Here is a 17208-nt window from a genome sequence, read left to right as displayed (position 1 = left end):
GAGGGAGGGAGGGAGGGAGGGAGGGAGGGAGGGAGGGAGGGAGATAGAGGGAAAGAGGGAAGAAGGGAGGAAGGGAGGGAGGGAGGGAGGGAAATGAAGGAGGAGGAAGAAGAGAGGGGAAGAAAGTGAGAAGGAGGGAGAGAGGGAGGGAGGGAGAAGGGGGGAAGGGCTCATAATAGGCAGGATTGTATTCCCTCTGAGATCAGAAGAGCTATAAGGAGGCTGATGAAGCTGTGAAAAGCTGGCCAGGTACTGCAAGGAAGTATGCCTACTCCTCAGTTAGCTCCAGGATTCTATCACCCAGAGCTCCCAAACTCAACCAGGGATTTATGCAAAAGATAGAGAATGAAATCCAACACTCACTGAAAGCATCCGAAAAAAACACAAGGAGGGAAGATGCTGGAGAGAATGGCAGAGGACACCGATGAAGGAAAGCCTGACTGGGCAGATCGAGTGCATACATAAGAGGGCAGGGCCCAGTGCACTTCTGTGACCTGAATAAACCATGGGGGAGGGGCTCTATCTGTTGGGGTTTCATATGTGCAAAAGAACTACCAATTACCCACCTGCATGCCCACCACCTCTCATTGTAATAGGCAGGCTATGAAAGAAAAAGAAAGAAGAACCAGATGGCTCTGGTGCTGACCGCCCCACCTCCCAGTCCTCCTGGAAGCTTACTTAGTTTGTTTTTAGTGTAATATTATCAATATTTGTAGGAATGCTCACAAGGGTGAATGCATTTAATTGTACAACATCCGTAATACTTTGCGATTCTGATTGTACCGTTTGAAAAAGAGCTAAAAGTACTTTGCAGATGTTATCTCATTAATCTACGCCAAATCCCCACGAGCCAGGTAACATAAGTATGCATAACCCAGTTTTACAGATCAGGAAATAGGCAGCGTAGTGAGAAATGACTAAGCCAAGGTTATGGAGCAAACGAATGAGAGAGGGAACAGAGGACTCTGATGGTGGCTGTGCTCAGGGGACCAGGACACCTCCTGCCTGACTCTCTAGCCGAGAGAAGCTTAACACAGTAGATCAGAAAAATCTACCTTTTCACCCCCCCCCCCCCCGCAAGTTCATGCCACTTCGGGGCACGTAGCAAGCACAGATTTAAACACACTTCTGCAAATTTAAAAAGTGAAGTCACATCAGTTCATACTGTTAAAAAAAAAAAAAACCCTTCCACAGTAATGTTTTAGAAGCCGAGAGGGATGCAAGAGAAGAGCTAAGAACAGCCAGAACCAGCCTCTAAAGATCACATTGGACACGTCAGATCCAGTGGGTACCAGTTCAGCTGCTGCCATTCACTCATGACCTTCTCTGCTGTCATGGTCAGGGAGGGAAGAGGTCTGGCTTCTCGGAGAACTTTGCTGTACTTCTCTCAGAAGTGTCCCTAGGAGGTTCCTCAAGTTCTTATTTTACTAGATCCTGTCTGCAAGACTGGGTTTTGAACAATTTGAAATTTCTTCTAAGACATAGTGATAGGTAGTTATTTTTCTTGTTTGTTTGATTTTTTTCCCCATCCATTTTAAAGCAAAAAGAGTCTTGGTCAGATTCAAAGGTGTGGGACAGACAGATTCAGTGATGTGCAGGCTGTGTGGCTACAGGCTTTTCCTCTCTTGCCTTCATTTCCATCCCGACATCTCTTCAGATGCCTATGTGAATGCAGTGCACCCCAGGGTTGAAATCATTGTAAATCATTTGGATTCTACAAATCTGTCATAACATGAGTTTTTAATTTCAAAATCATTCTTCTGAAAAATTAACACATTTTCAGGAGAAACCATGACTTTGAGCTCATTATCCAGTAATGTTTTCAAAATATTCCTCAAGACTTAGAGACGGGGTACTTCTCTGGATTTTTATAACGTTCCTTCGGAGAGCAATGAAGCACCAGCATCTCTTTCCTTTTTGGATTCATTTGAGTGAAGGACTGTTGACATCTGTAGTACGGACTCACAGAGTTCTTCCCCCAGCCTACTGATGTTTGTAAGTATTGCCTAACTAAATTTGTTGCAGGTAGAATTCTTAATTATTCCCTTTTATTCTTCTTGGTGTATCTCACCTTATAGGGTTATAAACAGAAACTTTCACTATCTTTATATCATGTAGGCAAAGACTAAAATGCATCTCTAAACCTGTTACAGTATTACAAATAGTAGTTATCATCTATGTACCTGGTAATGCTGACATGTTTGACATGAGGTTTAAATTCACACATTCAAGCATGCATGTGTGTATGTGTGTGTGTGCATGCATATATATATATATATATATACATATACATATATATGTGTATATGTGTATATATATATACACACACACACACACACACACACACACACACAATAACACAGAACATTTGCCTCCAGGTACTTTCGTAATACATACCTCAATGATGGCACCATCCGGGAGCCTGAGAAAATGGCGATACAACTCTTGAAACCCATTGGGATAAACAGTGTATACTGATATGTGGGAAATAACTCTTCTTGGACCAACTGCAGACTCAAAACTTTCATCCTGGTGGTAGGGATCACAGCTGGAGACACTGGACTCGGTGTCATGGCTTCTGCAGTTGTAATCATGCACTGCCACCTAGTGAGACCCCAAGAGCCCCCCCAAGTTCCCCATACCCAGAGGGGGGAAAAACAAAAAAAAGGTAATTAAGATTTGTCAAAATCATAGCCAATTTTACACGAATTTACAATAAATCTGGATTTCTGCTGTCTGCAGTGCCTGCACTCCGCTCCATGCACCATGTGCGTTTTCCTGACATCTATCTAAATAGCGAAGACAGACAAATCCCCGGTGTGTGCTCCACAAAGTTAATTCTACACAGACGAAGCTGTAATTGGCTTCCATATTAACCCAAGGCAGGAAGATCAAGCAGGCTGGGAGAATGATGGTGTAGGTTGGAAATCAAAAATGTTTACAAATGGTTTTACGAATGGGTATGCTTGCTTTCTCTCTCCACTTCTTAGAGGCACAATGTCTACATGTCAGACTTCTCAGATCACTAAGTCAATGGGCCAACTTGTTCACAGACATTCCCTGCAGTACTCAGGGCAGCTTTTGTATGGGGTACACACTGACTACTAAGTTTCTTCCTGATAATCCTGGAACTTTGGACTCACTGGATTAGGTGACAATTTCATTGTCTAATGTGACACACCTTTGTATTATATTAGAGTCCAATTAAGTTAACTGAATTATAATACAGTTGAAAAGACATACCTGTGTCTATTGTTTAAAATACTACCAATGAAAATATGACTTTGCCACCTGAAAAACTCGTGTGTGGCTAATAAAACTTCTAGTTTCCTTTTTTATTTGCTTTTTTTTAAATTTATTTTTTGTCTTTCTCTTCAATTCCTGAGCTCTACTGACACTCTTTACAATTCCCCATTTTCATTTTCCAAGATGTCCATATTTTTAGACTTAGAAGAGTTTTCTATGGGTCCTTTCTGTACTAGCATTTTTCTTTTCAGAGACAGAAAATATTCATCTAGTGATCCATAAGGCCCATTCCAAACACAACGCAAATGCTAACTCCTCTGAAACAACACTCTAAGAGCATCGCAAATATCCAAGAACACGGAAAGATAATAATATGAAAGAAAATTCTGCTCAATGACTAGTTAATGCAAGTCTGAAACTGACAATAAACTCGTAAAATTTTAGCCAGGAAGAACTATTTTTCCTTGGGGGTAAAAAAGATATAATCAAAATATGGATGGGCAGAAGACGAAGTCATAAATTTTGTGAAAGCATTTGAAGGACTTAAGAGACAAGCATCTTAAGGGATTAAAAACAGAGGTTTTGAGTCAATATAACGCTCAAGAAACCCAGTTTTGCAGGGATTTGCAGGGAGATGCACAAAGCAAATGCTCCCTTTACAAAGTTTGACTGTGACAAGTACATACAACGGACTTTTCTTCCAGATAAAGCCCAAGTTTTCTTTCTCTTATAAGCAATGAATGTAATTGTCAATTGAAAGGGTGAAGAAAATGTACTATACATTCTGCATTAAATAATATGATAAAAATCCTTTTCTTTTTTTAATCAACATGGACCATGGAAGACGTTAAATGAGATGAGCTGGCAGATGCATGGCATCTAATAAAGGCTGACGTCATAGTTGTAGAGAGAAGACTCCTGGTTACCACATGAGCTGATCAACGTGTGAAGAGTTAGCAGGAATGCTAGTGTAAATCAATGCCCAGTAGGGCAAATCTAGTTTTAATATGATGAATATCTCAAACTAGGGAAATGATAAATGTTTGAAATGACTGACCAGCTAAGTATCTTTATTTGACAATAACATAATATCTATGTATTTTGAAACATTAGGGAATGTTCACTCCTGAACATGAGTGGTCATTGTGCTTCTATTACAGAGGCCAACAAAAGAGTCTTGGTGGGATTGTCTTGGGCACAGACACTGTGCAGGTGCTTCCAGCACTGGTCTGGAACTGATAAAGACACTGAGAGGCGAAAGTGCACAGGAAAGGGTTCTATGATGTTGTTATAGGAAGGCACGAGGCCAGAAGGACATTACGTGTGGTAAAGACTCCAGAAACTGGGTTAAGACAGCTTGAGAGTCAGCCATAAACAGACTGCACTGACAGAAGCGAAGCCAAGCGCAATAGGCTCACACCTCAGCAAATGTGATGCTAACACACTTAGCCAAGAAAACCTTATTAACCACAACAGATAAAAAGATTAATATCCTTTGCCAACAAAGGAAATCTGAAAATTGGAAAGCAGATGTATACATACATACATACATACATACATACATACATACGCACATACATATGCATGTATTCATATAGAAAACCATTTCACTGAGAATGCCTGGTCTAAGAACACCAGTTAGGAAAGAAAGATGGTAGACACATTTATGAGCATGCTTAGCTCAAGGTCATGGACCACAAATTTAAAAGGCTGAACAGGGATGTATCTGAACATGTTCGGCCTGAGCTGTAAGTTGTATCTTACTACAGGGATTAATTGCAAAGGTGTCCATCCCACCTGGTAGTAACCAAGGTTACAGAGCATAAAGCTGAACTAATTAACTTGTGGTAAAATCACAAAAGGATAGGCAGCACATGGGACCAACTAGAAGGAAAAGAGGCTTGCATCCGTCGTACCCAAAGGAGACATGTGACACTACATAGGGAGAGTGGCAGATTGGATAGACATATCTTTTCATCTCTGACCTAGAGTCTGGGTGGGTTCAATGTTAACTAGATACGGGGATGAGGTTTCTAAAAAGCAGTCAGGACAGATATGGGGCAGGACAAAATTCAAATCATTGGGTATATCTAAAAGAGAAATTTGTTAAACTACATCAGAACTGTGGCCAGAATTATGGTAACAAACACTGTCGTGTACAGTTAGTTCTAAATCTGCTGATAGCATGGTGATGAAATCACCCTACCATGTTTCCTGTTAGGTAACTTGTGGAGTTCTTGTTTACTTTTGGAGTCTGGGTGCAGAGGCTGTGTCAGCTCTAAGACCGTCTGGGCTGTCCATCCGGTGCACCCAGCTCTGGTCCAGGCTCTCTATGGGTCTCTCCTCCCCTTTAGAATTAACCCATTTCTGATGGTTCCCAGAATCTGATGTAAAACATTTTATTCCAAACTCATGCAGAAAACAAGAAGGATAAAGTAGGTTTTGACATGTTCTGAAGTACTATCGAATTACCATACCTACCACAAAATATTGATGAGAGAAAAGTTATTGGGCAGCATCTGTGACTTTGAAAGTGGAGCCTCTGTGTTTTGGAAACGCAACACTAAATATTAAACAAAGCTACACGCCTCCCTTGGATATCAAGACTTATTTCAAGAACATGGGAACACTGTAGCAGTTACTCTTGTTTGAAAATCTGATTTCTTCCAAACTCTAAGTTTACTGTGTTGACTACACGCTCGCGTGCACACACACACACACACACACACACACACACACCCTTTTCATTTCAGTTTGTTTTCCTTTCTTCCTTTCTTCTTTTATCACAGGAATCTGAGGTAGGAGAGAGAAGAGGCAACTTAGGCTGACAACGAAGTATGTCTAAGAAAGTAGGTAGTGAGGAACAAGTTGAAATATAAGTCAACATTACATAGTGACTAACATTACAGAGAGAGAGAGAGAGATACACACAGACATACTACATATATATGTATATATGTATATGCATATATATTATATATATAATTTAACATGTACAAGACTATACAATAAATGCATATATATTCATATATAAATCACATTATATAACATATATACACATACATAAAATACATATATTTAACTTAACATGTACAAGGCTGTATAGTTGATAGAACTATGTCCATTTCATAGTCAAAGCAACTGAGGAATGTTAAGTAATTTACTCAAAGGCATAGACATGGGATGGTGTTACTGAGGCATTACCCATATTCAGGCTGCACCTCCTTACTTCCTTGTGCTTCTTATTCTAATCTCCAAGCTTTTCATCTTCTCTCTCTGGTGAAACCAACTGAATGTTGAGATCAGCCGATGCCTTATTCTGAGTTTCTCTGTATTGGATAAAACTGGCTTCTGAATCTGTGCTTTGCCGTAAGAGACTCCATTTGACAAGAAGCTTTTGGCTTGACTTTGAGGAAGAAGGACGACTGAGGTCCAGAAACAACATGGTCTGCCTGGCACCACCCACGCAGTGCTCCTTGATAAGTGATTGTTTGTGGGAGCCACCCTATTAATTTAAGATGGAGAATTGAGACCGTAAGAGCACATGAGTGTCCTCAAATGACATAAGAGAAACTAGGCCTTAGAATTTATCAGATACATCAGGCCAACTGAGGAATGGATGTAGCTCCTTTAACTAGACACAACAGCATGATAACATGGTCTTATATTGTCCTGTCATCTAATAGCTGGTGTGTGTGTGTGTGTGTGTGTGAGTGTGTGTGTGTGTGTGTGTGTGCATGAGGGCAGGCAGAGGACTTTTTAATTTCAGATCATCTCTGTCCCCCACTGTTGACATAGTCTATTCAACAGCCTACCTGCTCAAGACTTGAGCCTCCCATCCCTGTTCTCAGACCCCAGTCCAGCATGTCACTTCACAGCTGGACTCTATAGCCTCACTCTCAAACCCTGACTCCCGCAGCTCCCTTCCAGCGCTGTTCTGACTCCTTACCTCCTCAATAGAGCCTGTCAACCCAAGTCTGCAAGCTTGAACCTCGATGTTGCCTCTTCAACTTACATTCTTTCTGCAAACCTTATAGATGCGTATAGATAGCGACATACATTTGCCGTGCACTGTGTGATATGAGAGTCGATATTAATAATAATGATTTGGGAAAAGAAACTGTACTCCCCTTGGCCAACTGATCAGATAGATGGGATCATGTGACAAACCTCTGCCATTACTCATCCTTGTGAGCTTATCATTTTTAAATAACTTCTGGCATTGTGAAAAGAGGCAGAAAGTGTCTCCACTTTTCACATGGCATGATTATGACACTTGGGGAAGCAGGAGAGAGTCTTGTGCTCATTCTCATGTTTTAGAGCTAGGCTCTTCCTAAAACCCCAACACCTCTACCTACCCATATCTGGTTTAGCAAGAGTAACCCTGCAGCCTGTGTTCCTGATGTCTACTGAAAGTCTCTGTTTTACCAAGTAACAAAATAGTGTCCATTCTCCACAGAACTTTCTGTAAGAAGGCAGAAACTTTTATTTCCTTTGTACTACTTTCTATGGATAAATTTTAATTTTCTCAGACAGTTCCTAGGATATACTATACTATATATTATACATGATACATGATACATGATACACTATACACTATATACTGTACACTGTACGCTGTACACTCTACACTACACACTATACACTATATACTATATACTATTCTATATACAAAGCCAGGCCCCTGAGACCCCAACAATAAAGAGTCAGACTATATTTGAGGCCAGGTAGCTCTGACTCTAAAGCCCATGCATGAACTTGTAACTACACTGTGATTCAATGTTTGATCACACTTATGGACATACTGTTGTGTTTTCTCTTTAATGTGCAGCCACAGGATGGGGACATGTTTGGACATGACTGTAGAGGTTGGGTTTTCCTTTCATCTCAGTGCTTATCTGGATGATTCTGAGTATTCCATCTTGGGTCTTGGTGGGAACATCCTAACTTAAACGTCATATTCAAATGATCAATGTCCACCCTTTCCATGAAGGTCCCATCAAGATTCTCGAGGCTCTTTGAAGACGATCTAGGAAAGACACGAGACCACATTTCTCTCTGCATTTAGGCTGTAGAGGTCTACCAAAGTAGCTGTGCTCTGCCCCAGAGCTTCCAGCTGGCCAATCCTGGGAGAGTCAGAATACTAGAGGCAGCCAGAGGAACAAATGGAGTCATGGAGTCACCTAACCTTCTGAAAAGGTGACAGCGACAAAGGGGGAGAGTCCAGTGCACTTTTCAGGAATAGTTAACTGGACTGAGACAGACTTTCCCCACAGAAAATAGTATTTCAGTTCCCTGCTGAAGTATTAAGCTTTTTCCCAGGCGCTGTGAAAACACCCTACCCTGCGGGTAATTGCTACATCTTCTAACTTAAACCAAAGAACAGCCTCCAGCAATGAAGGATGCTTGGCTTTAAGACTTAGTAAAATCTCCCCAGGGTTAAGAGAAAGTAGGGCAAGGTAGGAAAAAAAATGTTTTATAACAGAGAAAAAAAAACAGGAAGAGCAGCTGATCAGAGGTGGATACAGAGGAGGAGAGAGATGAAGAAGTCACCACTTCCTCCTTAGATTATGCAGTTCTTTCCTGTACAGTCTGTACATGAACACAATAGTCTCTTGTCTTTTAAATGTGTGCCCTTAAATCTAGTTGCTGAGAAACAAACTGTGTGGCAAAGTGACCCACATGATATTTGTTATCCAAGTCAGAAGCCTACATGCAAATATCTCCCATTAAATTTTGTTTCAGGCCACAAAGGCAATCTAAATAGAGGACAGGAAGATCTGCGAAGACAAATGACACAGGATGTAGACAGTCTTATCTAGAATGAGTGAGGGACAAAAAGAAAGTTAAAGAAGGAGATAGAATATAATTTTTCTCTAACCAGCATTTGCTATCCATGATTTTGCTCTTCGTTTTTATAATGAATAAGGGCTTAACTACTTGCTAAGATAAGTGATTTCCATGAGAAACTGGAATCCACTCTATTTCTGTAAATGCATATAGGGTGAGACTATGGTATGTTACTCTATCCTAGTGTCACACAGAATCTGAGGTGGGCTGCATCTCTCTTCTGTCATCTAAAATCCCTTTCATCAAACCAATCAAACATGTCTCGCATTGCTGGGGAAGCCCAGCGTGAGTTAACAAATCTACTGAGACAAGCGGATTGAGAGACTACACCTATAGAACATATCTGGGGAGCTGAAGCTGACCTCGATCTGGAAGCATAAAAACATAATATAAAGTGAAACCACAAAACACCAGCCCCACATACTGTAACTTAAATGAAAGCCATCCTTCAGCAGGAGAGCAAGTTCAGGGCTCTGATTCAACAGTAGATGAAACAGGCCGGAACAGGTTCAAATACTGCATATTTCACAACAGAGCTTATTTAACACAGGACTATGAGGGTGTTAATTGCATTATAATAGTTCAGCATGAAATTAGGTCTGATGTGAATGTCCTTATACTGGAGTTGCTTATGTTATTATAATTATGCAGTGGTACATAGATTTATGGCATAGATATATTTTTTTTCTAATAGCTTTCGGATTGATTTCTTTTCTCGCTTGTATTTACGCTCAGTTTCTAAGTGTGGCAAACCAAGCAGAAGGAGCCAGGGTCAGGAAATTAGGTCACCCTGGATGATGCAGTAGGTCTCCTGTGGATATGATATTAGCGCTCCAAATGAGTTGTGCCTGATCGTGTTGATTTTTTTCACCATTTATTTAGGATTAGACCGTTTGGTTAAAAAACAAAACAAAAATACAAAAAAAAACCCACCCCCAGGGGTTCTTAGTAAAAGGTTTACTTTTACACTAGTGCTTGCTTTGTTTTGTCTTACAAAGCCATCAGTTCCTCTGTTTTCTGCTGCTGTAACAAAATACCAGAGACTGGGTAATTTATATTGAACAGAAGTTCATTAAGTTCACAGTTTCAGCAACTGAGAAGATGAGAAAGGGGGAGGGATTTTGTGGTACATCAACGAACTGCAAAAGGTACAAGAATAACAGAGGGTAAACAATGGAAGGAAGGGATGAATGCCATGACAGACGCAGTCCAGCAACAACTACCTGGTTCCCACCGTGATGGCTCTGATCCATTCGAGATGGCAGAGGCTTTTTCATCTACTCACTACTAGGCAATAGTGATTAAGTTGCCAGCGCATGGATATCTTGGGGGGTAGGAGGGAGCATTTAAACCACAGCATTCTTTTGAGAATCAAAAGGATGCAAATCAATTGTCTAAGGTAGGCAAAAATCTCAAAAATTCAAAGATTGTGTCTTATATAAAATGTCAACTCCAGTTCATAGAAAGCAAAAGATGTGACAGGAGGTTAGGTTTTTCACAAGATGATGATGAATGTCCTCCCTTGACTCATGCCGAATTGTTTTGGAGTTCAAACTCAAAGCTGGCTCATATAAGAATGGAAGCCATGGGCTGATTTAAACGTTTAAAACCTGGCGCACACAAGCGGCACCTTGGAAGAACGTTCCCATTTGATGGTTGGGCTTTTCATCTTACTCTTCTGACTTCTGTACAGTCTATGTTTATCAATAGTTTTGCAACGCTTTTTCATGCATTTTGTGTATTTCTTGACAACAAAAGACCAAAGAATTAATAAAGACTCCCCCAAAGTATGCTTCTTTCTTTAACAGAGCTATCAGAAACGGCGTACTTAAGTAAATTTGAACCAATTTAGGGAAAAGTAATAGACTGTGGGATGGCCAGCAAGCCATATTTTTATACAAAATTATCTCTGCTCAGCTGAGATAGGGATTAATTATGTCATTGGAGTAAAGTTAACACACCTCCAAAGTGCTTCTGTGAACAAACTCTACTATACGATTTGTTATTGAACATCTCCAATTTTCCTGACCACCAATTTCCCATAATTTATCTGTTGGTGGAAACATGCCGTTTGTCTTCAAACACTGCTATACAACGAAATCTCTAAGAATTTCACTTTTGGTTAAGCCCTTATTCAAAACTCTGAGCAATAGCAATAAATACAAGGGAAAAACTTGGGTGCTATTTTATTAACCGATAAAAATTGCAGGTCTTGGCAGGTCATGGTTTTTGCCTCTGGATATGTATGCAAATGTTCATAATGGTAGCGCCATGGCCATATTTAAACGTCTTACAGATTAATCTCAAAGCCAATGTCGGCTTAGAATAATCCCTCCCTTCTTTCAGTTTTCTGTTCATGCCAACAGTGATTAAAAGAGAGAGAGCACCACCAGTCCTGGAATCCTAGGTTGGGAGAGGATTTGGGGGCCATGGATGTGGGATTGAAGACAGGGAGGAAAAGGTAAGAAAAAAACCCATGCATTTGCTCTTGCCACCCACTATGATTTTTAGGTAAATCCTACAGATGGTGAAGGCATTGTTTAAATGCAAAGTAGTCGTAAATGATGTGACCAGCCCTGTTTCCCACACCTACACTCTACTCTAGAGTTACCGGAAGGAAAACTTCAAAGTCAGAGTGCCAAAACCAGATTGTTTTTGAAAATGAGTTAAAATAACCAGTCCTTCAAAGTTAGAGCCTACTTTTCTTAACTTGAATGCTAAAAGTAAAAGAAAAAGAAATTTAAAGATTGTCATCTATTTGATCTAATCTTTTACTTTATGCTATGATGGAACTAAGGGATTAGTAATTGAACGAGTTTACTTTAGACACTCAGTTGTGAAATCTTGGGATCTGAAGAAGACAAAATTGGCCAACCTATTACTTATATTTTTTGGTGTTAAACTTGAAATGTGATCCCATGGTCCTGGCTAAAGTTGACTCAAATTCATAACTATGTCACTACACCCTTAGCAGAAAAAATCTTAAGCTATATGAAGAACATTGACCCTTTCAACTTTAAAATAGAGTTTAAAAAGTATGATAATGCAAACCTATATTTTCTATGGTACTTGAAGGTACTGAAATCCAGAGGCAGGAAGATCTCCCTGCTGAAATTAGGAGTGGGAAGCCAGCTTGGGTAACAGGAGACCCTGATTCAGAGAGCTGGAAAGCTTGAAGCTGATACTTTCCCTGCTGCTTTGATGTGCATAGCACTGAACTAGGAAATCCTGCTCACAGCTAATACTAGATTCTTAGCCCATTCTTTGAATTGATCTCTCTGTAGTGGTAGAAAAATGCCAAGATATCACATGCTAAGAGATTGTGGGCCTATGTGTGTGCATTTTATTTTGCTTTCAAGATAAAGTATGTCTCAATTTGTTTTTGAATCATCTGAAATGAGCAAAAACAGGTGAATGAAGAATAGAATGTTTATACTCTGTCTAATCTTATTTTGAATCCAAGTCAGGTGGTGTAAATTGGCTGCCTACCTAGGGAGAACTGGCAACCATTGTGCTCCTATCTCCCACTGAGCATGCTCCAACATGAGCTTTACAATAGGTGTTGGTGAGTTCTCCCTAGACACGTACTTGGCCTGTGGCCCTCTTCAGTCACTATTGTTACCAATGCGATCTATTAGTGAAGTCCACCACCCTAAAGGAGAGACTGTAGCCCATCAGCCATACTCTCTGCCTGGTGGGTGGAGTCACACTGGCATAGAAGTATTGCCATCAAACCCTCTAAGCATGTCTTTCTCTGCTTGTCCTTTTCCCCCCGTCTGTGTACAGATGCAAGCTTCACAAGGCAAATCCATGGGGCCTGGCTGCTGAGATGCACTAAATATTCATTTCTTAAAGGAGTAAATAAAGGAATATAGCTATTTCAAAGGATCCAATATTGGAGGACACCCGAGTGTTTGTCTATTTGTTTGTTTGTTTGTTTTTGTTTTTTTTGGGTTTTTTTTTGTTTCATATTTTTTGGTTGTTATCATGCCTGTTTTTGAAGCTCCTGAAGTCTATTTTATCTTTTCCAACTACAAATCCCTATATTTTTGAAACTGATATATATTAGTACATTAATGTATATATGGATATCAGTGTTTTCCTTTTCTCCAACTGTGCCAGTGAAGTGAACTTTCTAACAATGTCCTACAGAGCAAGCCTGAACTACTATTTCCCAATCCAGGGAGCTCTTCTCAGCCATTCTTTCATCACCTCACCGCACCCACACCATCCACAAATCAGAGACTGCTATGGTCTAACTCTCCTGGAATAATAGCCCTTCACACGCACATAAAACATCTACTTCTGATACCACGGTACATGCTGAAACAATCGTTACACAACCCAACAAGTAAGAAAAGACTATCTTGATTTTAAAGAATCATTTATTTTATATCTTAATGTGTATGAGTGGTTTGCCTGTATGTATGTATGTATGTATGTATGTATGTATGTATGTATGTTTGTATGTATGTACACCATGTAAATGCCTGGAATCCACAGAGGCCAGAACAGGGTGTTCAGTCATTTGAAATTGGGATTAAAGATAGCTGAGAAACAGTGGAGTCAAAATGTGACAGCTGGACTCTCTGACTCCTGGGACCCAAGCTTTTAAAAGACATCTTAAAACTAAACTGTAGAATAGAAAAATACTCCTGAAGTCCTTATTTAAACAGAACAAAGTGACTTCTTGAGTTAAATAATTTCTATGACATCTTCCTGGCCTAAAACATATGTTAGGGGATATACATATATGTGTGCATATGCATGTGTGTATGTATATATGTGTATGTATGTAAATGTGTATGTATACATAAACATATGTATACATATATACATATAGTCAACAAAATCATGGCAATTGAGCTCCCTAGAAAATTTTTTGTGACTTAGCTTTATTAGTACCTGCTGCCAATAGGACATCTGTCTGCAACAGCCTGTGAGAACTAAAGAAGATTCAATTTTTCCAAGCATTGCTTGGACTAACATGAAACTTCAGAAAAATGGGGAAAAACACTATAGAACTTTGGATCTTGTTTTACTGTTCTTTTTTATTTGTAATTTAAATTTTTGGTTTTTGAAGGAAACTCACTCAGCTTTATTGAAATCTAACTAACAAATTAAAATGGTGTATGCCTATGATACATAACATGTAATGCACAGATATTTGGTGTAAAATGGCCACAATGACAGTGCATCATATAATGTTTAGGTGTTTAATTCACTCTGAGTTTTTTTCTTGATTACACTATCAGGCCTAGGTCTAATTTCCTTCTTCTAGATTTGAGTTTTCAGTTTGCAACAGTAGTTACTGAAGAGATGCATGTTGCAATGATACATATTCTTGCCATTGAGTTGAAGACCATAAACGGTCCCATTTATTTCTGTGGTTTCTTTCTCTCCCATTGTCCTGTTGCTCTCTGTGTCTGTTTATATGATAGTACCATGCCCTTTTGGTCACCATAGCTTTGCTTTATAGTTTTAAATCAGACAATGTGATGCCTCTGACTTGTTTGGTTTTGCTCTAGTGTTTGCCTATTAGGAGGTATTTGAGGATTCATGTAGATTTAATATTTTCCATTTCTGTGAAGACTTCCATTATGTGTAGAGATTACACTGAATCTGAAGACTGCCTTGGGTAGTCTGTAAAGTTTAGTTATCTTTCACATTGTTATTATTGTCATCTTCTATTTGTTTAACCATTACTTAATAGATTTAGCCAACGTGTCTTTCATCTCCTTGATTGAACGAATTCCTATGTATTTTCTATAAATGCTAAAATGGCTAATGAGTTTGCTTTTGTGATTTTTCTCCAGGATAGTTCCTATATAAAGTTTCTATCTTTACCTGAATGTTAATATTTTATCCCATGGTGTTCTTGACTAATTTACTAATTGTAATAGTTTTGGGTAGAGTCTTTAGATTTTTCTATATATAAGTCATTTAATATATAATGATAATTTTTTTTCATCTTTTGCTATTTCCTTATCTAAACAAAATATAATGTATGCACATTGAAAAACTGAAACAGGAAAATGTAGTATCAAAAAAAACCCCAATGAATAAAAAGTCTTAGATGATGTGTGACTGGAGTCAGAGAACAGAAGTTATACAGGGGCTGTTGAGATATCTCAGAAGCTAAAGTCACTAGAAGTACAACCCTGGAGACATCAGTTTTGTCTTGAAACTCTCTGAAGTTGGAAGGATAGTACTGATTCTATAGCATTGTTCTCTGACCTCCTCATATACAGAATGACAACCACTATATATCACCATACAACCCATGCACACACACACTAATTAATTAACTAATAATTAATTCATTCATTAAAAATAAAATGTTCAGGATGCTGGACTGAAATTCCATTTTTAAAGGTTTTACTATACTTATTATGTTTAAGTTTAAAGAAGCAATCCAAATAACTGATATATGTCCCTAACATGAAGAACAAAGAACATTATCAGAAAATGGATACTACAAAAGATATACAAGCAGGAGTCCTATAAATAAAAAGTACAGTAATGAAATGGCAATTTCATTAGGATGAGAAACAAATTGTACATTCCAGAAGAAAGAAACAACAGCTCTGCATAGATAAAAATGAAGTATCCAATATGAAGAATAGAAAAATAGAAAAAACAAATGGAGAAGCGGATCCAGGTACGTTCTCAGTGGGTAGAGGTGCTTGGTGCTAAGCTTGACAACTCAGGTTTGATGGAGAGAATGGATTCTCAACTCCAACAGATGTGTTCTGCCCATATTCATATACTTCCCACCTTAAAATATAATTTTAAAAATGAAACAACGAATCTGAAGAACAAGAAAACCACAAGGTACGAACCAGAATAGAGGCACATCTGGAACATCCAAACACTCACAGAAACACAACTCCAGAAGAAATAGACAGGATCGCAACCACAGACTTATGTTAGTAAGCAATGGCAGGAAATCTTTCAGTAAGTGGGAGCTCTCTTGATCAAATCCAAAAGAGTCCAGGTAGAGTAAAAGTATAGACGCTATTTGGACATGTTCCAGTATAACCACCCAGAACCCCCACCCCATGCCCATTGAAAAAAAACTGTAAGGCAACCAGTGAATAGAAGACATATTATTTAGAGAAAAATGGTCTGAATCTTCATCAGACACAATGCTGAAACCAAGAAACAGAGGCTAGGTGACAATGGAACAAATCATCCTGGAGGCTGAGCTGCTTGTGGTAGTTACAATGTAATCATGGCTTCTTTGACTGTGCATGGCATTACAGAAAGCCTGTAACAAACACATTACACAAGCAATGGGCCAATCACACAATAACTTATGTTTTCAGTTTACTATGCTTCCTTATCTCTGAACACAGTCTTCTTCAGCAAAGAGAGTTTTAAGTCTAGACTTGAAAATGATTTCCAAATTTTTTTCTTCAATCATGTATATATCTGTGTTCTGGGTTTGTGCATGCATGCAGTGTCTGTGGAGGGCTGTAGAGGGTGTCACATCTCCTGGAGCTGGAGTTACAGGTGATTGTCCTCTGGAAGCACAGCAAGTGCCTATAACCACTGAGCTATCTCTCCAGTTGTCCTGAATAGATTTCTATCATTTGAAGATCAGGCATAAATGACATATCTGACTCCAGGATTTTTAAGAGCATTCCATTTTATAAATATGCATTAGAGTGTATTTGCACTATAATAGAAACACATAAAAATCTCTCAGATTGGTGACATAACAGCACAGGAGATAGTAGTTTCACTTTATACTCCTGCTGGTCAGAAAGCTGTGGTAAGCCATGCCTCCTTCCCTTTGTTTCAGTTTGAAAAAGTAGGATGCCAAAATAAATAAATACAAACCATCACTCTCCCTGTTTACAGACCCATACAATTAAGACGCAAGCACTAGAACACTACTAGTAAGCATTGCTCACTTGATGCCTGCTGTATAGAAAACTGTTTTAAAATGTTTCTAAGATATTTACTAGCACGAAACTCACCTGGTATTTGGTTCTTCCACTCTGGACAATCTACACATACTGAACAAAGTACATATTCTCTATCAGAAGAAAATGAGAGGTTGAAGATATGCTCAGCAGTTAAGAGCACTTGTTGCACTTATAGAGG

At 39.1% G+C, this 17208-nt stretch overlaps 1 protein-coding gene across 1 annotated transcript in view; it reads right to left on the bottom strand.

The window, feature by feature from the left end:
* Positions 1-17208, bottom strand: part of Ofcc1 (orofacial cleft 1 candidate 1) — a 278373-nt gene that overhangs the window by 11370 nt on the left and 249795 nt on the right. Inside the window, exon 17 of the mRNA XM_028763273.1 lies at positions 2398-2604. Within this exon, the coding sequence (XP_028619106.1) occupies positions 2398-2604 (207 nt within the window). The remainder of the gene's footprint in view (positions 1-2397; positions 2605-17208) is intronic.

Source organism: Grammomys surdaster, unplaced genomic scaffold (genome assembly GCF_004785775.1).
Source record: "Grammomys surdaster isolate TR1022 unplaced genomic scaffold, NIH_TR_1.0 137, whole genome shotgun sequence".
Taxonomy (NCBI): domain Eukaryota; kingdom Metazoa; phylum Chordata; class Mammalia; order Rodentia; family Muridae; genus Grammomys; species Grammomys surdaster.
This window is presented reverse-complemented; position numbering and strand designations above follow the sequence as displayed.